The sequence below is a fragment of the Phascolarctos cinereus genome, unplaced genomic scaffold, assembly GCF_003287225.1.
Source record: "Phascolarctos cinereus isolate Bilbo 61053 unplaced genomic scaffold, phaCin_HiC Scaffold_726;HRSCAF=1367, whole genome shotgun sequence".
In the NCBI taxonomy this organism is placed as follows: Eukaryota; Metazoa; Chordata; class Mammalia; order Diprotodontia; family Phascolarctidae; genus Phascolarctos; species Phascolarctos cinereus.
In genome coordinates, this window is record NW_027556098.1 from 47718270 (window position 1) to 47739724 (window position 21455).

At 36.6% G+C, this 21455-nt stretch overlaps 1 protein-coding gene across 3 annotated transcripts in view; it reads right to left on the reverse strand.

Moving 5' to 3' along the window:
- The window catches only part of CHODL (chondrolectin), a 162311-nt gene that overhangs the window by 9711 nt on the left and 131145 nt on the right, over positions 1-21455 (reverse strand). For 2 of the 3 annotated variants that reach the window (XM_020996062.2, XM_020996064.2), the window contains exons 4-5: positions 1293-1602; positions 991-1148 (exon numbers count right to left, since the gene is read on the reverse strand). In XM_020996062.2, coding sequence (XP_020851721.1) covers positions 991-1148; positions 1293-1602 — 468 coding nt within the window. Of the gene's footprint in view, positions 1-990; positions 1149-1292; positions 1603-16255; positions 16878-21455 lie in introns of those variants that run through there. The other variant, XM_020996063.2, reaches the window with a different exon arrangement.

The following is a 21455-nucleotide window of genomic DNA, read 5'->3' on the forward strand; positions in this document are numbered from 1 at the left end:
CTTCATTTTTATCTATTTCTATTCTCTCAATATTCTTCTCATTTCTATAGGTAGCATTTCTAGAATAACAGCAGCAACAATGGACATCTATGTTTCACTCTTGCTGTTTCTGGAAACAATTCTAGTATATCTCCATTACAAATAACATCAGCTCACTCTCCTCCCAGTCTTGTTCCTAATTTCTCTGGACTTCAAAACCATTCCTCCTGCTGCCTCATCTTGGAACTTCTATCAGTGCCTGGGGTCTCTTCTTCTTGGAACAGCTTCCCGTCCCTGCCGCCCATTCACCATGGAATATCCTTCTGCAGGACCCACCCCATTTTTCTCATTGATGATTTACTTCTTGAGTCTCCATTTTGTAGAGGGGCCAAGGTTGACCTACCCTTATTACCCTACCCCATCCCACTCTTTTTTACTTGATGCCTTTTTGTTGTGCTGTCTTCCTCAATTATAATGTAAATTTTTCTTTTTGTGAGGCAAAGTGACTTGCCCAGGGTCACACAGCTAGTAAGTGTCTGAATTTGAATTCAGGTCTTCCTGAATCCATGGCCGGTGCTCTATCCACTACACCATCTAGCTACTCTGTTAGCATTCTTTCTGCTTTTTTATTTGTATCTCCAGAACTTAGAATAATGCCTGACATACACCAAACACTTAATAAATGCTCATTTCCTTCCTTCAGTCCTCTTGGTTTAGATAATGTTTATCACATCAAGGAAAAGTTCATTTATTCCCATGGTTTTAGTGGGATTTTTTTACATGAATGAGAATTGTATTTTGTAAGAATTTGTAGTCTTCCTGATGTTGAACAATTACTACATGTTTAGTCATTAATCCAACATTGTCATAGTGAATAATGCAGTACACACATTGGAATGTAGAAAACACAGTTTGTTTTAGTGATATGACAAGCTATAATGAATTGCAAAGTTTTCCACAAAACAATCAAGAGTGTGATATTTATGAAAACCTTGATAAAATGTTTCCCACCTGGTTCGTACTTGCAGATAAAATTGTGCTTCATATTGCATCTGTCATCATTCCACTGGTAAAGGTAAGGACCCCCAAGCCCAGGATTGGCAGTTGGTTGATGATACATCACAACGCAAGCTTCACTTCCACAGGAAGGCTCATCAGTATACCAGTTTCTAAAAGTATACACCAATAAAATATTTTAAATCAATATTACCCACAAAAATATGATGACTTCTTCCACCTTTACAGATAATCTGCTTACCCCTTAAAGATTAAGCACTAAAATGATAACCCATGCCTTCAGCATCCACACCTACCGATACTGGGAACTGCTTCCATCAGACCATTTGTAGAGGTTTGGACAAGCACCCGATGTCTGTCCCTCTCCATTTCTCCAAAGCCCAATCCAGAAGTCACCATCAGAAATGCCTGTGTCTGGCTTTGTGAGGTTTTGTAACATGCTTTCTATTAACTTCTGCTCCGTTTCACTTTCAAGACTGAGAAGAGCTCCACCATCACTTTCACAAGCTTGGCGTGCCTCCTGGAATCCCACTCGACTTGACAAGTCCTGAAAATAGGCTATTTTGTAACAGGGATGTTTGAAGTCTGCAAAACACACCTTCTGACCTGAAAGACATGCAGGCAGGGTGATTAATGATATAATATCAATTGCATAGACAAAACATGTTAAAAACTATAAAATATCACTGAATCACTCTCCATATAAACACTCTCCAAAGCTTAATCATTTTTTAAAAAATATTATTTGCTGGTTACATTTAATTTTTTTTTCTCCTGCAAGGTCTATTTGAATACTCATGTTGGTATAATGCAATATGTGCATTTAAAAACTGCATCATTTTTAAAAGATATCATGATGAAGCTCATTCAGTTACTATTATCATCAGATAGTGAAAGTAGCTAAACATCTACCTAATGGAAAGAGACATGAATTAAAATCTTGGAGCTATTAGACAATAAAGCATTGGAATAGAAGACGGAAGAGAGAATTCTGGAGCAGCCAAGTCAGTATGGAAAACATGTCATCAGCATTTACAGAAAATCTATAGAGTCTGTGATACAGGTTTTCTGTCTATACAAAACATATCGAATAAACTTCATTTTCTCACAAATGACTACTTCATTTTCACTTGGACAACAATTGTGATCAATCATACACTCCAAAATAGAAACTCTGAAGTTGAACTTGGAGAACTTAGGGTCAAGTGTTTTTCATGGAAAATCTATAATTTTGTGGGGGAGGAAGGAAGTAGAGCTACCTGTCTTAGATGATTGCTAAGTGACAAAGCATGAAAGAATAGTGCCTATAAAAACTTATTTAGCTAAACTCTACTAATGAGAGATTTCTGATTCTTCAGAAAGGAAGTAGGATCAACTATGCATTGACTTAGTAAACTATTTTAATAGTGTTGAATGAAGAGAATAAAAATCAAATTTAGCATAAATTAGAATAAACTACTTGAGCACCCACAAAAGCTTTGAAAATATACATTAATGTGCTGATTCCAAATTATTTCTTCTTTGAGAAATTATTGTCAGCCTGATTTGTTACTAAATATGTTGAAAAAAGTAGAAATGGTTTTTTTTAAATCTTCATTATTTTCATTGTTTCAAACAGTACTTTCATGGAACTAATGTGAATTAGAGTTTGCTATATATTTGAATAGGAATGGGGAATGTTACCAAACATATAGTAAGTTATCCACAAATGCTATACATGGAACTATGGTAGGCTGGAAATTAATAGTTTAAATAATATATTCATAAAGGAATATTGAGAAGTGTTAATGGTAAATTTTCTTGGATCATTTTTAATTAATTATCACTTGAATCAGAGACTTTATTAAATGCAATTGTATATTTCCAAAACTTCTAACCAGTATTAAATCTGAAGAAAAAAAACTTTAAGTGTACTCATTTGATTTCAACCATCATTTCATTCAAAGATAGCACCTAAATCACAAATCAAACTCAAAGCGTATCTAAAAATCTTTTAATGAAACACAAAATTTGGTAAAAAGATAGGCAAATACTTCAAAAGTTATTGCTAATAGGAAACATACCAAATGTAGAATAGTTAAACTGAACCAGGAAACTTCATTTATTTCAGTCTCTAATATTTGAAATCTCAAAATAATTAGTATTTTAGTCCCTGTGACAATTTTAATATGTTACTATTAATATCTTATTCATCTTCTAACATTTACTTGAAAGAAAAAGTAATTGTATTTTTCAAATTGGAAAATGGTGCTTCAAGAAGTGAATTGCCTTATGAAAGCTACCACCAGTAATAAAGTCTAGAAATCAAGACTTCTAAAAGCAGAATGTATTACATCAAGGCAGTAAATCAATAGTTATTAACAAAAGTAATTTTAATAACAACAAATAATGTACATAATGAACATGAAAATAAAATTAAAACAACACTATAGATTTTGGGGGAAAGAGTCGTGAAATCCAGCTAAAGCCAAGTAGAGAATTCGGTGTTGCATTCATTCAAAAACCATCCACCTAATAAGTGCCCACTCTGTATAAAATGTTCAAATTTAATTAAGAGTTCTATAAGGAGAGGAAGAATTACCTCTGCTGAATTATCTGAATTGGTGAGCTAATTACAGTTTTTCATACACTCTATTAATATGTTAACTTATCATACTAATTTAGTGTTACCTTATAAAACAAGCACTACCCAATGAACCCATAAAAGCTAAAATGTGTTTCTAAAGTATCTAAATATACTCATTGGTACAAGCTGGAAGTATGCTGTCTATCTTTAATTGAGGGTAATTGTGAAAATTAAGTAATTTTCAACAGTAAGAACACAATTTTGGTTTCCTAATATCAGTACTCAATGTTATTTCTCTTTGAATATATCATAGGCTGCAGTATTTTGTTCCAACTTCATAAATTACTATTATGAAATGGCACATGGTGATAACATGAGAATTTCTTAGAACATAAACGTCTACCAAATAAGAGAATGAGTAATATATTATTAAAACATAATTGTAACACCTTCTTGAGCAATGCCCTGAAAGACAGCCCTGTGCTGGGTGTTATATGCATAAATAGGAACATGACCCCTGATTGTCTGAAAGAATGCTAAGTGTAATGCTGGGTATCTATTTAAGGGACTTACTTTAGTTGGTTAGGGACATACATGGATGAAGGACCTCCAACAAGGTGGTTGAGAGAGAGAGAGAGAGAGACTTTGACTACACAGTGAAGTCCTATATGATGTGGACATTAATGGGAGCTGGTACCATCACATTTCCTGACCTCCATCTAACTCAAGAGACTGATAAGAGAGGACCTTCCCTGAATGAGATTGTTCTCTCTTTTTGTTTAAGGTAATACCCTACCACACCCTGAGATGAAGAGCCCATTTACTCTTAAATAACCTTAGATAGATAGATAGACAATATGTGTGTATTTATATGTGTGTGCATATACATACCTATATATATACATACACATATGTATATGTATGTATATACATACATATATGTATTGTATGTGTGTGTATTGTTACCCTGAATGCCACTTAACCTGTCTTTTTTTTTTGGTCTAGGCAATGGGGTTAGGTGACTTGCCCAGGGTTACACAGCTACTAAGTGCTATGTGTCTGAGGCCAGATTTGAAGTCGAGTCCTCCTGAATCCGGGAGGGTAATCTATCCATTCTATCCATTGTGCCACCTAGCTGCCCCTTACCTGTCTTCTTGAGTTGCAATATTTTCCAGAAACACTGGACCTAGAGTATGCAATGCAGGAGGGCCTGAACATGCCAAGGATGAAGTCCCTCCCTGAGCTGACTTAATTTGTTGTTTACACCCCAAGCAGTTTACATCCCTATGTGTCCTCTGGAGTCAAGACAGGGGCCAGTCAATTTGCACCAGACTGAGAAACTGTTTGTGTAGCTGGAACTCTTGCAAATAAGTGATCATCATAATTTCATAGTCTAACACAGTCTTTTTTTGTCCTTTTTTAATTATTATTATTTTATCCCTTTATCCTTTTACCATTTTATCAAGGGGATTTGTTCTGTGTAGTTTGGATTCAGTCAAAGGGCTGCACCTGAGGTGCTAGAGGGCCACATGTGGCCTCAAGGCCACAGGCTCCCCACCCCTCGTCTAGCAATTCCCAAGGCAAAAGAATGCTGCTTTTGCCATCCTACTTACTCATGTTCCCTCTCTCTTTCTTTCATTTTTCTAGTCCCCTTCAGAAGGGAATTAATCCTTTCCCCACCCCTACTGTTCCCTTCCTCCTCTCAGGCCACTCCCATTTGGGAGGGGACAGCTTTTCGCTCCCACACCCCCCTTGTTGCAATTCATAAAGATGCAAGCTTCTGCTTGGATTGTGAACTCCTTATTTAAACTATTAATTTCCAGCCTACCACAGTTCCATGTTCCATAGTTCCACATGCATGTTCATTTCTCTTGTAATAAATCCATTTTTAACACATGTCTCTTAAGTCATGATTTCTGGTTAGCAATATATATTCTAATTTGTGGAATTTATCCAATTTCGGTTTATTATTTTGCATAAACAGTCATACTCAATGTTTATAGTCTTTTATGTAAATATTACATGGGACATAATATGTTTTCAACCATCTCTGACTCTTTGTGATCCCATTTGGAGCTCTCTTGGCAGAGACTGGAGTAGTTTGCCATTTCCTTCTCCAACTCATTTTACAGATGATGAAACTGAGAGAACAGGGTTAAGCGATTTGCCCAGGGTCACAGTAAGTGTCTGAGGCCAGATTTGAACTCAAGAAGATAATTCTTTCTGGTTCTAAGCCGAGGTTTTATTCTCTGCGCCACCCAGCTTATTCCCTTCCTTCCTCTTCCTCCCTTCACCCCCTCCCTGCCTTTTTTTTCTCTTAACATGGAGCTTTGGTCTTCATCTATACAGTATTTGGAAAGAAGTTATGTTTCTTCATATAGGCTGAGATTCATATTAGTTTTTCCTTCTTCCAAGATCTAAAACAATCATAGCATCAGAAGACAAACACAGCAGTCTGGACATCAATCTGTGAAAGGATATTACTTGCCTGGGTCAAGGATGAGAACATGGACCTTTTATGTGGGTGCTTTATTTATAAACTCAAAGTTTTTATTTAAAAAAAATGAGGGAGGCAGTTAGGTGGTGCAGTGGATAGAGGACTGGCCCTGCAGTCAGGAGGACCTGAGTTCAAATCCAGCCTCAGTCCTATAACATTCACTAGCTGTGTGACTCTGGACAAGTCACTTAACCCCAATTGCCTCACCAAAATAAATAAAATGAGGGCAGGCAAAGATTAGGCACCAAGGCATTTTTGCCAAAAATCAGAGTACAATCAATACAAAAAGTATGTATTGAGTGTTACTAAATGCCAGGCTCTATGCTAACTGCTAGGAATGCAAAGAAAATTTTTTAAAAGCCTAGTCCCTGTTCTCAAAGAGCTTATAGTGGGGAAGACAATTTGCAAATATATCCATATGAAAAAGCTAGACAGGATAGATTGTAGTTCTCAAGGAGATAGCACAAAGACCAAGGATGACTAGAAAAGGCTTTTCACAGATGAAACTTTGGCTGAGACTTGAAGGAAGCCAGGTAATCCAGGAAGTAGAGATAAGGAGGGAGAGAGGTCCAGGTATGGAGAACAGCAAGGAGAAATTCCCTAAGTTGGGAAGTGAATTGTCTTGTGAAAGGAACAGCAAATCACAGAGTGCATAGGGGACAGGAAGGGATAAGAAGACTAAACAGATAGGAAGGGGCCCCATTATGAAGGGTGTTGAATGTCTAACAGGTTTTATATCATTTTATTTTATTCTGGAGGTAATAAGAAACCACTGGAAATTACTGAATAGGGGAGGTGACATGGTCAGACTTCTGCTACTGGAAGATCAAATTGAGAACTGAATAGAGAATTGCAGGTGGTGGGGAGAGCCTTGAGACAGAGAGATCAACCAGGGAAGGGAAAGAGGGGAAAGGGAAGGGAATAGGCCTTTATCAAGTGCTTAATGTGTACTAAGCCCTTTACAAATATTATCGCGTTTGATCTAGTATGGCTATTACAAGGGAGGCCTGCACCAAGATGGTGGCAATATCAGAGGAAAGAAGTAAGTGCACACTAGAAATGTTTCAAAGGTAGAAACAAGAAGACTTTTCAACTGACTGGATATGGGGAGGTAAGGGAGAGTGAAGAGTCAAAGGCGACATCTAGGTTTTTGAAGTCTGGTGAGGATACTGTCCAGTGCCCTGGACAGCAATGGAGAAGATGGGAAGAAAGGAAGTTTTAGGGAAAAGACGGTTTCAGTTTTGGACATGTTTAGTTTAAGATGCTTACAAGTTTGATATGTTTAATAAGCAGTTGGAAAGGCAAGACCGGACGTCAGGACAGACATTAAAGCTGGACAAGTAGATCTGATAATACTTTGCACAGAGATAATTAAATCCATAGTATGGGAGAAGAGAAGATGGCCCAGGACAGAGATTTGTTATCCACAGTTAGCAGACATGATTCAGATGAAGATCCAGAAAAGGATCAGACAAGCCGTGGGAAAGCCATTAAATGTACTCTGGTTTTTGTCAAAAAATTCCTTTGAATATGTGTGTATATGTGTATGCGTGTATATGCATATATGTGTATATAAACACATATGAATATGTACATTTACACACATATAAACAAGCATGTAAATAATGCATATATACAAAGAATATGTAAGAAATCAAAGTCATTGTTATAGTACTTAGCATGGAAGAATAACTTTAGTTTTGTCGAGAACATTTCTCTAAGCAAGAGTAGTTATCAGTTAACTTTCCTTGTGCTTCTGGATTTAGACTAATTTAACAGGTGCCAAGGGGAAATCTCATTAATAAAATAAACTATGTAAGTATGGGATTTTAAGTTTCCAAACACAAAGTGGAGCTATTCAAGATTTTTGAAAAAGGAAATAAATGATGAAAATGGTGTCTCAGAGAAATCATTTTGTTGTAAGTATGTAGGATAAACTGGACTGGGGAAAGATTGGGAATAAAGATGCCAGTTAGGAAGCTATTACAACAATCTAGGTGGAAGGCAATGACAATTTTGAGTGGAATGAGGACAGTGGAAAGGAATGGCAGTAATAGATGATAGATTTTCAAAAGAAAAATTTCTAAGATTTGGTATAAGGAATAGAAGGGAGGAGATATAGACAAAGATAACTGATTACAAAGCTCTAGCCTAGAGTAGGCTTATTTGTTTGATAAAAGTAAGAAACTAGAATAACACTACTAGGTCTGTATGACAAAGAGATTATAAAAAAGGGGAAAGGACCCACATGTACAAAAAATATTTAGAGTAGTTCTTTTTGTGGTGGCAAAGAATTGGACATTGAGAGGATGCCCATCAATTGGGGGAATGGCTGAACAAGTTGTGGTATATGACTGTAATGAAATACTATTGTTTGATAAGAAATGATGAGCAGTCAGATTTCAGAAAAACCTGGAAAGACTTGCATGGACTGATGATGAGTTAAGTGAGCAGAATCAGGAGAACATTATGCACAGTTATAGCAACATTGTGTGATGATCGACTTTGATAGACTTAGCTCTTCTCAGCATTGTAATGATCTAAGATAATTCCAAAAGATTCAGGATAGAAGTTTCTATCCACATCCAGGGAAAGAACTACGGAGTGTGAATACAGATCAAAGCATACTAATTTCTTTTTTTGTTGTTGTTTTTGTTTATTTTTTGTTCTTTCTTGTGGTTTTTCCCTTTTGTTCTGATTCTTCTATCACAACATGACTAATGTGAAAATATGTTTAAGACCATTGTACATATAAAGTCTGTATCAGATTATATGCTGTCTTGGGAAGCAGGAAGGGAGGGAGGGGAGAAATTTTAGAACTCAAAATCTTATCAAAGTGAATGCTGAAAACTAAAAACAAATAAAAAAATTTTTTAAAGAACAAAAAAAGTAGGAAGCTGGAAAGGAGTAGTCAGTCTGCGTCAGAGAGAGGGGGGAAATAAAGGAAAGTGGGAAGTGGATTCTCTAAAGGAGAGGGCATTTGTTCTAGATAATGCAAAATAATTTATCATGAAAATGTATTTGGGGCTTTGGGGGGCAGGGAAGAGAGAGGGCAAATTATAACTGTCTTTAGTTAATTAAAAGGCTGTCATATAGAAGAGAGATTAGATTTGTTCTGCTTGGTTCTAGAAGACAAAACCAGTATAAACAACGAAGATTGAAGATAGACGGATCTAAGCTCAATATAGCTAGAGCAAAACTCTCAAATAGGTTGCCCTGGGAGATCATGGAATTCTTTTAAGTGAAGCCTGGATGACTACTTGTTGGAGATGTTACAGAGAGTCTTCTTGTCCAGGTAAAGGTTGATCTAGAATGTTCAGGAAAGGGTCACGTTCAACTCAGATTCTGTCGTGGACCTATACATACAAGATTGATGATGGAGGCAGCTAGGTGGTGCAGTAGATAGAGTACCGGCCCTGGAGTCAGGAGGATCTGAGCTCAAATCCAGCCTCAGACACATAACACTAGCTGTGTGACTCTGGGCAAGTCACTTAACCCCAATTGCCTCACACACACACAAAAAAAAGATTGATGATGTCTGCTCATGGCTGCTTGGTTCCTCTTCCATGCTCACTCACACAAAATAGTCCTATGCAGTGAGACCACACAAGCTTTTATAAAAATTCCTTTCCTCTCTCAAGCTACCAAGAACCAGAAGTTTCGACCAGGAGTTCCAGCTCTCTCTAGCCTTCAGTCCTAGTATTCTCTTTGGCCTCTGGAAAAAGCTGTTGGAACAGTTGTAGTTAGATCAATGAGAGCCCAGTCCTGGGAGTGTATACAGGGACCTCTGACTTGGCATCAACCCAAAATGAATGTCTAAGCAAACTGCTTCTGGAAATGCATGGTGATGTGAAAGGGAGAGGTCTTCCTCTGATTCAGAATAACACAGGTAATTTGTGACAGATTGTGTGTTGGTCTCTGAACAGCGAGTGATTGTCTGTCAATACCTGATAGTGTATTAGTCTCTGAACCAGAACTGAATGGGAATACAATAGGCACCATCCACCCAAATGGATCTCCCTCCATCTCTGTCTCTGTCCGTCTCTCTGTCTGGTTCTCTCTCTGTTTCTTTCTGTTTCTTGTGCCTGGGAAAAGGATTGCTTCCCATCTTGAATGACCAGAGAAAGTAGCTTTTATCATAGACCCCTTAAAAAACACTATATTCCTATACTGAAAATATCTGGTTATGATAGATACATTTCTAGCTCTTTGCTCTTCCTCAAACTCCATCTCCTGGCTCTGCATTTTCACCGGCTGTCCCCCACACCTGGAATCACTCTCTCATCTTTATCTCCTCCCTTCCCTGGCTTCCTTCAAATATCAGCTAAAATCCCATCTTATGAAAGAAGCCTTTTCTGTTTGTGCCGGGGCCGTCTATCTGAGATTATCTCCAATATATCCTGTAAACATGATTGTGAGTGTGTGTGTGCATATGTGTGTGTACATTTGTACATTGTTTGCTTGTTGTCACTCTCTATTGGATTGTAAAATCCTCGAGAGCAGGAAATGCTTTTACCTTTCTGTGTATCCCCAATACTTATCAGCTAAAGAGACTGAAAAATAACAATCATTTAGGTAAGAGGAACATCAGAGAGATTAGCGTAAAAGAAGCCAAGAAGGGAATAAAGAACTAGGAAGCCAGCGTCAACAGCTGCAGAGAATTCTAGTAGAATTAAGACTGTGAAAAGACTTTAGCAGTTATTCTGATTACATATCTATCCAGAAAAAGCGACAAAGGGCTGCACAATATACTGGGTTGGAGGGGAGGTTAGAACCATAGAGGGATGCTGAAGGTAGCACAGAGCAAAGGTTTGACAGCTAGTCTAGCCAACCTTTAGTTTTAAAAAAAAGGCCTGGAGAATGTATGTGATGTTAGAGCCAAAACTGGCCAAACTGAAGATGAAACTACATGATCCCAGGGAATTCAGAATCCAGTTACTTGCTTCTTCTAGCTATGATGATGCATGTCTTATTCTATAAATGAGACAATTGAGGGCTGGAGAAAATAAATGGTGTAAAACCATGGTGTAAAACTGAGATTAGGGCCCATATCTTCTCCCATATCAGTCCAGTGTTCTCCCCTCTATCACACAGAGTCTTAAATGCCAAAATTTTAAATATGTGATTGATGCCATGCAAACACAATTGTGGAAACAAAAAGGAAGGAAATAGCTATATCAGTTTTTCTCCAAGAACAGAGCTTATTTTGACTTTGTATAGATTTTTAAATTCTGTAGAATTTATAATTTTGCAAAGTCATGGATAATTTATGTAGAAATATCTTAAAGAATTTTTAAATACGAGACTTTAGAAATAATCAAGTAATTTGAGTAATTCTAAAATGAGAATATATAAAAGGAGCAAAAAACATTTTTGTAAAGCAAACCATGCAATGGCAGGGGGGGGAAGTATTTAAGAAACAATGGCTGTGATTAATGTGTAGTCTGTTAAATGACTTTAAGTCATTAATAAAATTTGGACCTTTCTTGCCAGGGACATACTTAAAGAAATTGCATCTCTCGAAACTGCACTGTCATCACTTTTTGCTCTTGATGATGTCATGGAATAACATTACAGATTAACAGAGTCAGCAGTTCTGCTTTTCAGTCCTCAGACCTAGGGTTAACAAACATGGTTTTGTAAAATCCTAGGGTATACTCAGTTACACTATGTGTAGTCCAAATTCTTAATACCAACATTAATTTTAATTCACTTAATTTTTTTAAATATACATAATAAAGCATGTTTTTGGCAGAATGAGGCTTTACATAGAGTACTTCAATTCTTTAAAGTTGGAGGTCACAGCTACATGTATTTAAAACATAAAAAAGGAAAAGCTAGAATATTGATTCTCCCAGAATTCATATTTTTGTATGATATAAATACCTTAATATCCCATTTACTTAATGGTTTCATACTGTTGCCTATGTAGCTAATGTATATGTTTCTATAACCAAAGGATGCCTTTGATTATAAACTTTTGAAAATAAATTCTTGATTTATGTGGTTCCTAGATCTATACAGTCCCTAGATCAGCAACCTAAGTAATAGAATACATTTTGGCAATAAAAATGTTTATGTATTTTTTCTTTGCTATTCGCACATTAAAATCAATCATAACTGATTTCCTTTATATTATCCAAATCTATGATTTCATTGGCATAAAGAGTTCACAGGGCAAAAACCCTTCCACTAATTCATTACTTATAGTCTTTGAGAGTTTAGAGAATCTCTAGGACACTAAAAGTTTAAGTGACTTGTCTATGGTCACACAGCTACTACAAATCAGAGGCAAAACTTGAACCCAGAGCTTCCTGACTCCAGGCCCAAATTGCTACCCACTATGTCAGACAGCCCATACCACCCTGAGCACACCTGATCCCATCTGAATGATTAAATACTATCAAATGTTTAAATGTTAATATTGATATATTAATAAAATATTAGATATAAAATATTAAATACTATTAACCTTAAAAATAATACAAATGCCAAATTATTAAATCAAGGATAAGGGATTATTTTCAATTAAATGATTATTTTCCATTAAAATGATAAAAATTATTAGAAAATAATTTCTAATAAAAAGTTTATGCTTTTAAGGTAACAATTTTTGTAACATAGTAAATAAATAAAACATACTGTAATTACTTCAAATTGTTGTGTGGTTCATTTTAGTTATTAAAATAAAAGTATCTCAAAACATTTCACTTTTGTTAGTGCCTTAATTTTGCAAATATTTGGTTTTTCCTGTTAGTGATCATCAGTTAGTTTCCTTGTTGAAACCTAACAGTTTCCAGCCTTACATCATGTTTCATACTTGCCCCCAAATAAATTGACAACAACTGAAAAAATAATATATCTCCACAGAGTCTGCTTCAAGTAGTTAAGGTAGGGAGCAATAAATTAATAAATGGCACCTTTGTGTCATGAAAAAGGTTGCCCACTCCCCCAATCCAAACAGAGCATCTTATCCACATAGCTAGTGAATCACATACTGCTTCCCCTACTTCTCACTTTCCCAAATCATGTAGTACTGCTTAAATTCATGAATGCTATTTTGGAAAAAGATGCTATCTATATTTTGACAAAAAGTAATATCCCAAAATGGATACAACAGATATGTGTTGGCTATCACAAATGGTTATGCTACAATTTGAATATTTTATGGCCAAAGGCCATTAAACTATATGGGAGAAATGCATTACTTAGTCATTATTTTAACATTAAATAAACATAATCATTTATGCTAAATCAAATATCTCATGCTCAATTAATTAGATTTCCAGATGTTACCCATAAGATGCCTATAAATGTTCCACAAGGAAATAATGCAAAAGATCTTTGGTAATAATTTTAATGTGGCATGTAAAGTAAAATTTTTTCAGTATTGTTTTATAATGTTTTGTTTTTAATTTAATCATTTCTCCTTTGGAAATTCTAAAGCCACACAACACACACAAAAGAAAAACTGCTAAAAGGGTAGTATGAAAATCAATGAAGTATTTCCATTAAAAGAAAAATCTATGTTCAAGTTCTCTTGAACATTTGGGTTTTGTTATTCCTGTTGTTGTTTTTTAACTGGACCTGTGAAGTTGATATAAAGACCAATCACTGAATAACTTCCTCTACTAATGTATGTTAGCAACTTTAGGTCTTTGGGAGTTGCCTGGAAGACTGAAGATTTGCCCAGGAGTGGATGTAGAGGAGAGATTTGAATACAGATTTTTTTTTTGACTCTGAGATAGCTATCAAATATTTAAATCTCCATATGTTCAGAAAGGACTCTAAATTTCAACTGCTCTCAATTAGAAAAGAATATTTAGGATAATTCCTAAATTACAACTTCAAGGAACACCCTTGTGTAGTACACACTCATTTCATAAATAGCTTATGATTTCTTTCCCAAAAATTTAGGTGAGGGGATACACAGAAAACTAAATTAATTTAATTATCTTTCAAAGTGTATTTCAATCTCATTATAAAAAGACTAAAATGTTGGAGGAAGCTGATTAGTAACTAGATTTTTAAGAAGTGTGTTTTGAAGAGTCAGCAGGTTTTTACGGCTATTATTAGTAGCGATGGAGTTAACACCCTGTTCGTCCTTTATAAAGGCCTAACTTTAGAGGTGATTAAACCACTAGTTTCTTGTGGCATTTTCTATGCCTCTAAAATAATAACCGAGACCATAATGACACTAGAGTACTGCTCCGTTTTGGAACAACTGGACCCTACTGGAAATTTTCTGCCCCCTAAATATATACATTTTTATGTGCCTCCTGCACCAAAGAACAGATTATCTTAATAAGCATTTTTAAATTGATTTGAATTATTCTATATAATTTGATTTAATAAATTGATTTTAACTATGTTATATAATACTCTTGTATATGAGCCAGATTAAAAGTTTTACCTATTAAGCAGTTTTTCTTTTGAAGATTCATTAGAGAACTCATACTCATTGGCTTTCTACCTAAGGCTTACCAATCAAACAAACACATTTTTTACCCTTACAACACATTCATCCAATCAAGTACCAAAAGTTAGTACAGTGTCTTAAGTAAGATTCAAAAGAGACTACTTCATTCCCTGACTTTGGGTATAAACTACACAAACAGAATAGAATCTATCCAGTTTCTAAAGAGCTTCTCACGGAGATTTCCTATTGTCCTGCAGTCCTTCTATGCATTGTTAATCAATTCTCCCTCTCAAGAGGTTTATTTCTTACAGAAAAAGGAGGAGAGGGAAGGACAGAAGCGACGAAAGAGAAAGGAAAATAAATGATATACAAAATAGAGTCTAAACCAATCATAATATTATTTTTAAAAGAAAGTCAGACTGAAATATTTAAGTAAATACTTCTTCAATATTTCAAGAACCAATTTCAAGAACCCACAGTTTTACTAGTGTGATTGCTCTGCCCACTAAGGAAGATTTGAAATTCCTCTATGTTTTGGTTAATGGTATGTAGGAATTTCTGAGACTATCAGAATACTGAAAGGAACATAAACTATTTTTTTTTACTTCAGAAACAAGAACTTGTACTAAATAACAACATCTCAAAACCTTCATTTTACATTATATGTCGTATGTATGTGTGTGAGTGTGTTTTTCCTCTTAAAAAGAAGTTTCCTATCTGCAAAGACCCACAGTCAGAGCTGCATCGTAATCGTTGTCTGTATTTTAGTCTTCTAGGTTCTGACAGCAGCTAAATGATGGTGGGGGGTTGGGGAAAGAGAAGGTGGAGATGAAGCAGAGCTCTCAGAATAACACAAGGTTTAAACTGTCAAGAAATGGAAGAGCAACGTGGGAAGGGACAGAAAGAGACAAAGGGGAAATAGCTGAGCATTGAAGAGCCTGATTCATCTTCAATTCATGGACTCACAAGTACGCCTGGGCACACCTTGAAAAGACACGGAGAACTGACCATGCCGTAGAGACATGTAGACTCATTTATGAAAAGACATCCTCTTCATTGTTTGCTTTTCACAAATGAAATCTGCCTCCTTTGTAACCACAGAGAAACAGCATAAGGGAAAGTCTAATCAATCTTTTTCAGTGTTTAGCATGAAGAATCAAAGATCATCAGGTGTTATTCTTTTCAGTAACATTCCCATCCTCTGTGTTTCTTATCCCTCCCTCCCCCTAAAAGCCCTGTCCCTGAAATGAATAATTTGTCCATCTTCCCAATCTTTCCATCTTTTTCAAGTCAATCTGCCAAAGCAGAATGGTCTAGAAACATACTAGTCCATGAAGAGCCTATGCCACTTATGATCCTTGCAAACTTAGACAAGCTACTTCATTTCCTTGAGATTAGTTTTCCTGATAAGTGAATGATGTGGTTTAGTAAAGCTGATCTCTAGGTATACATGCAATGTTTGAAGTAAGTGAATGTGTGTGTGTGTGTGTGTGTGTGTGTGTGTGTGTGTGTGTGTGTGTGTGTGTGTGTAGTGGAGAAGGGGTCAGGGAGGCTAACAGGCACAAACTGTTCAACTCTTGTCACTCTAAGCTCCACTTCCAATTCCACAGGTATACATTTTATCTCTGGGCGGTAACCCAAAAAAGCTACCAAGGAGAACAAAGTTCCCAAACAAGGGCTCCTTCGTTCTCTCCCAGAAATGTATCAGGCAAAAGAAGTTTAAACTAGTATGACTCTCCTTCCAACCGTTCTCCTTTCTTGGTTTCTCCTTACTCACCGCTGACGACCCTCCGAGAGAAGCCGCCCTGGCCCCAGAGCAGCATTGCGCCCAGAAGGATACTGATCATCCGGTTCATCGCGTCTGGGGAGGCTGCACGGTCAAGGAACAATCCGAGGGACACACCCACATACGCTGCGCACCCTCTACAATGTAACCAGGTGTAGGCTGCTGCCTCAGGTACAAGTCTTTTGTGAGCAAGAGGTTTCACGGTCCCTCGTGCTCTTTCTCCTGCTTCCAAGCTTTCTGTCCTCCTTTCCCTTGCAATTTGTCCTCCTTTACTCAAGTCACAGTTGCTTTCGCAAACCCCAGGATCCTTCTGCAGCCTTTCACATTTCTTAGACAAAGAACTGTAACTCCCTCTTCAGTTACTCATCTAGCCACCTTCTCTCTGAGAACGTGTTGGGGAGGTGCAAGGGAAGCGGGTAAGTGGAGGTAGATATATGGAGTAGACAAGTTCAAAGCTCTAGTTTCTCTTCTTAAAGGGAGGATTAAGCCAGGGCTGCAGTCGTGGGTCTCTGTCTCTCTCCCCAATGCCCGGTCTTTGTGTAGGAGAGGGTGGGCTAGCGGTTCTCTCTGGGAGGTCAGCTGTTGCTTCTGCTCACTGGATGTGTCTCCTTTTACATCCATCCCCTGCGCTATTGATTTTTTTTTTTTGGCCCCTCCTCTAACCGGGAAACCTCTTCCAAAACCGTAGAATCAGCAACCCCACCGCACACCCTTCCCTCCTCCTTTTCTTTTTGCTAAGAGGTCTTCTGTATTTATTTGTGTAAAATGTGACAGCTTGGCTACAAGATTTTGACAAAAGGTTGGATCAGTTTGCATTTGCTAGAGATTAATGTTCACTGATGTTAAATTGTGGGGACTTTTTTTCCTACATGGATATGGGGTATTCTACTCAATTATACCACCCATGCTTGATGAAATATGTGATGTCAAGGTCGGTTTTTTTTTTCCTTTCTGCAAGTAGATGGCTTTCAAATAATTTGTCGTACTGAATTGCTGCAGAAGCAGATTGAGGGGACTACTTGGATCATGAATCTTTCCTGGGTGATTTCAGGCCCTTAATTTATATTACTTCTCCGTGGCTTTAACTTCAATAATACTATATAAGACGACTCAAGATAAAATACTCTATTTAGGCATTTGCACAATACAATGCATTCATCAGTTTGTGAACTTCAGTTTAAATTACAAGTAAAATACTGTAGAAACAACAGCTTAACTTTGTGATAACACCCTTTTCAAAAGGGACTTGGTTACCCGAAGTGCCAGAAGAAATTCATGACAATATAGTCTTATCTATTTAGAACTTTCTTTCATTGTGAATCTTGAGAATAGTGTTTCATACAATAAGGCTTCAATTTATCACTTATTGTATTGGTTTACAAATGTTGTTCTTCCAAAACCTATGGGTCATGAGACACACAGTTTTAATCAATTAATCAATCAATCGATCAACAAGTTTCTATTAAGCATCTACTATGACCCAGGAGAAAAATAGAAGTTCCTGCTCTCAAGAAGCTTACATTTCATAGGAAACCCAACAAAACACGAATTTCAATAACCTCTTCCACAGAGACTGTTACAATATCATTTTAACACATTCCATGAGGAGTCTGTAGATTGGACTGAAAGTTTAACTGTTCTTCTGGAGGGGCAGAAGTTGTGATTGCTGAGAAGAAAAGACAGAAGCAAGAATTTATTTTCTGAGAAAAATGGATTTAACCCTTGTCTATTGAAGACACATAAACAGGTGTCTTCAGAAAATAATTTGTTATCCTAAAAGTTGTATGGTGGGACTGCATTTCCAGAATTGGAAAGTCAACAGTTGTGGTGGTGATTTAAGGGGATTTCTGCTGTGGTCTTTCTTATAGCTGATGTATTATAAATAAATTTGTCTTTGCAGAGCCAGCAATTTTGATGCTTTTTTTTTCAGTTTAGGAGATTCTCCATCTATATTGCCTCTATGTAGAATAAATGCAAAATAAGTATAGATTGCATAGGGAGGAAGGGATCAGAAAAGGCTTCATGTAGAAACTTAAATGAAGGTACATCAACAGGTGATAATAGTCATGTTTGTAGAACAGCAAGAAAGGGAATTTGTTTACATAGCAGAGTTCAGGTAAGGGAATAATATATAATAAGCCTTGAAAGATAGGTTGGAGTAGCCTTGAAAAGGACTTTTAAAGACAGAGGCATTTATATGTTATCCTAGAGACAATAGGAAAATTTCAAATTTTATTGAGTCCCAAGGGAGTATTATAGTCCAACCTCCACTTTAAGAAAATCAGTATTGGCAGCTGGGTGGGAGATATATTAGAATGAGGATGGAATAAGGCGGGGGATCAATTAAGGGAGGCCATTGCCTAGGCGATGAGAGCCTAAGCTGAGGCAATGTTGTATAAGTAATGAGAAGGGAACAGATGAGAGAGATACTATGAAGGCAGAAATACCATAGAAATGGTGAGATTTAGCAAGTGATTTTGTATGTGAAATAAGGAGTCAAAGATGATGCTTAGGATGTAAAACCATGAAAACTGAAATAACAATGGTCCTCTACAGTAATATTGAAGTTTAGAAGAGGGGAAAGTTTGAGGGGAAGTATTGTACATATAGGGAGGAGGGGGAAGAAGGGAATAATCATTTATATAGCATCTATATTCCAGGCACTGTGCTAAACACTTTTTACAAATATTACTTCATTTGGTCCTTACAACAACTGTAATATATGTTATTATCCCCATTTTACAGTTGAGTTAAACAGAGTCACACAGTTAGTAAGTGTCTGAGACCAGATCTGAACTCACATCTTCCTGACTCCAGGCCCAGTAAGTTATCTACTATACCACCTAGCTGCCTATGTGATATGTTTGTTGTGTTCGGTAGGTAGCTGGTGATGTATGACTGTAACTCAGGAGAGAGAAAGGGATTGAATATAAAGAGATAGGTGTCATCTGTATAGAGATGGTAATTGAACCCATAGGAGTTGATGAGGTCACCAAAGGAGAGAGTATAGAGAAGAAAGAAGGTAAAGGAAAAGAAGGGGAGGGGAAGGATGGAGAGAGCCCAGGAGAGGACCTGGGCAATTTTCTTCAATATGTTTTTTAAAAATATAATATCCAGGTAATCCTGTGATTCTTAAGTAATATCTCCTTGATCTTTTGGCCAAGTCAGTTGTTTTTGGTAGGAGATATCTTATATTTTCTTCTATTTTCTCATTCTTTTGACTTTTTTAAGAATTCTTACTGTCTCTTGGAGTCATTAATTTCCATTTGGTTCATTCTCATTTTTAGGAAGTTTGTTTCTAGGGTAAGATTGTGGTCATCTTCTGTTAAACTTTTGATCAGTTTTTCAATTCTCTGCTCCATAACTCTTATTTCTTATAATATATTTTTAAATTCTTGCATGATTCTTTGAAAAATTTTAAGTGAGGAAAATGACAAGTATTAGAGAAGATGTGGGAAAATTGGAACATTAATGCTTTGTTGGTGTGAAATGATCCAGTCATTTTGGAGAGCAATTTGGAACTATGCCCAAAGGGCTATAAAAATGTGCATACCCTTTGACACAGCAATACTACTTCTAGGTCTGTAATCCAAAGAGATCATAGAAATGGGAAAAGGACCCACATGTTCAAAAATGTTTATAGCAGTTCTTTCTGTGGTTGCAAAGAATTGGAAATTGAGCAGATGCCCATCAATTGGGAAATGGCTAAATAAGTTGTGGTATATGAATGTAATGAATACTATTGTGCTAAAAGAAATGATGAGCAGGCAGACTTCAGAAAAACCTGGAAAGACTTATATTAACTGTTGCTGAGTGAAGTGAGCAGAACCAGGAGAACATTGTACATAGTAATAGCCATGTTGTGCAATGATTAACTTTGATAGACTTAGCTCTTCTCAACAATGCAAGGATCTAAGACATCTCCAAAAGTCTCATGTTGGAAAATGCTATCCACATCCAGAGAAGAACTATGGAGTCTGAATGAAGATGGAAGCATATTATCTACTATTTTTTTTCTTCTGTTTCATTTTGTTTCTTCTTTCTTGTGGCTTCTCCTATTGGTTCTAATTCTTCTTTGCAATATGACTAATGTGAAAATATGTTTAATAGGAATGTGTAAGTAGAACCTATATCAGATTGCACACCATCTTGGAGAGGGAGGGGGAGAAAATTTAAAACTCAGAAGCTTATGGAAGTGAATGTTGAAAACTAAAACTAAATTTTTTTCAAATTAAAAAATAAAAAAATTGCTAAAAAAAAAAAGAAAGAAAAATTCTAAGTGCTCTAGTGGGCAAAATGCTTTTTTTTTTCTGTGAGGTTCTGATTATAGGCTTTTTGAGATTATTATCCTCTTCTGGGTTTGTGTCTTGGTCATCCCTGAGATCAAAAAAGTCCTTTTTTTGTTTATTCACATTTGTTAATAGGCCTCAGGAATAGAATGTTAGGTCTCTCTCTCTTACTCTATGGATCAAATCAAATTGATGACTTTTCCTTTACCCTGGTGGTCTTTCTTTAGGCCTTTTACTTCGAGGTGGATACTAGTTCTCTCATGTGATGAGCCTTTGTTGAGGCCCTTTCTTTTGGACGAGGGGAGAGGATAGGCCTTTTCTTTAATCCTCATTTAGATCTGAGGATGTTCTCCTTTTATGTGAGAGACCTAGTTGAGACTTTTTCCTTGAGGGAAAAAGAGAGAACAAGGTCCATTTGTTCCACAATCTTCTTTTTTTTTAATATTAAATCATCTGTCAGCTTGAGTGAAGGTTGAGGTTTTTTTCCCCTCAAATTGAGGAACTTTATTCCTTTTAGTGCATTTTTTAGTGCCAGTCTGTCAGTTTCACTTTAATCGCTCAGGATATTTCTTCCTGCTAAGGCAGTTGAGGGACTCTTTAAAAAATCAACTATCAACCAGAGCAGAGGCTTCCTTTCATTCATGGTGAGGTTTTTTCCCCTTTTCCTTAGTGTGTTGGGTTTTTTTTTCTTCTAACTTACTAAAGTCTGTCAGTCCCTTGGCTCCCCCTCTACTCTCTCAGCTGAAAACCTCTTTTTTTTGGGGGGGGTTAGAGGTAAGTGACTTGCCTAGAGTCACACAGCTAGTAAATGTTATGTGTCTGAGGTCACATTTGAACTCAGGTCCTCCTGAATCCAGGGCCGGTGCGCTATCCATTGCGCCACCTAGCTGCCCCTCAGCTGA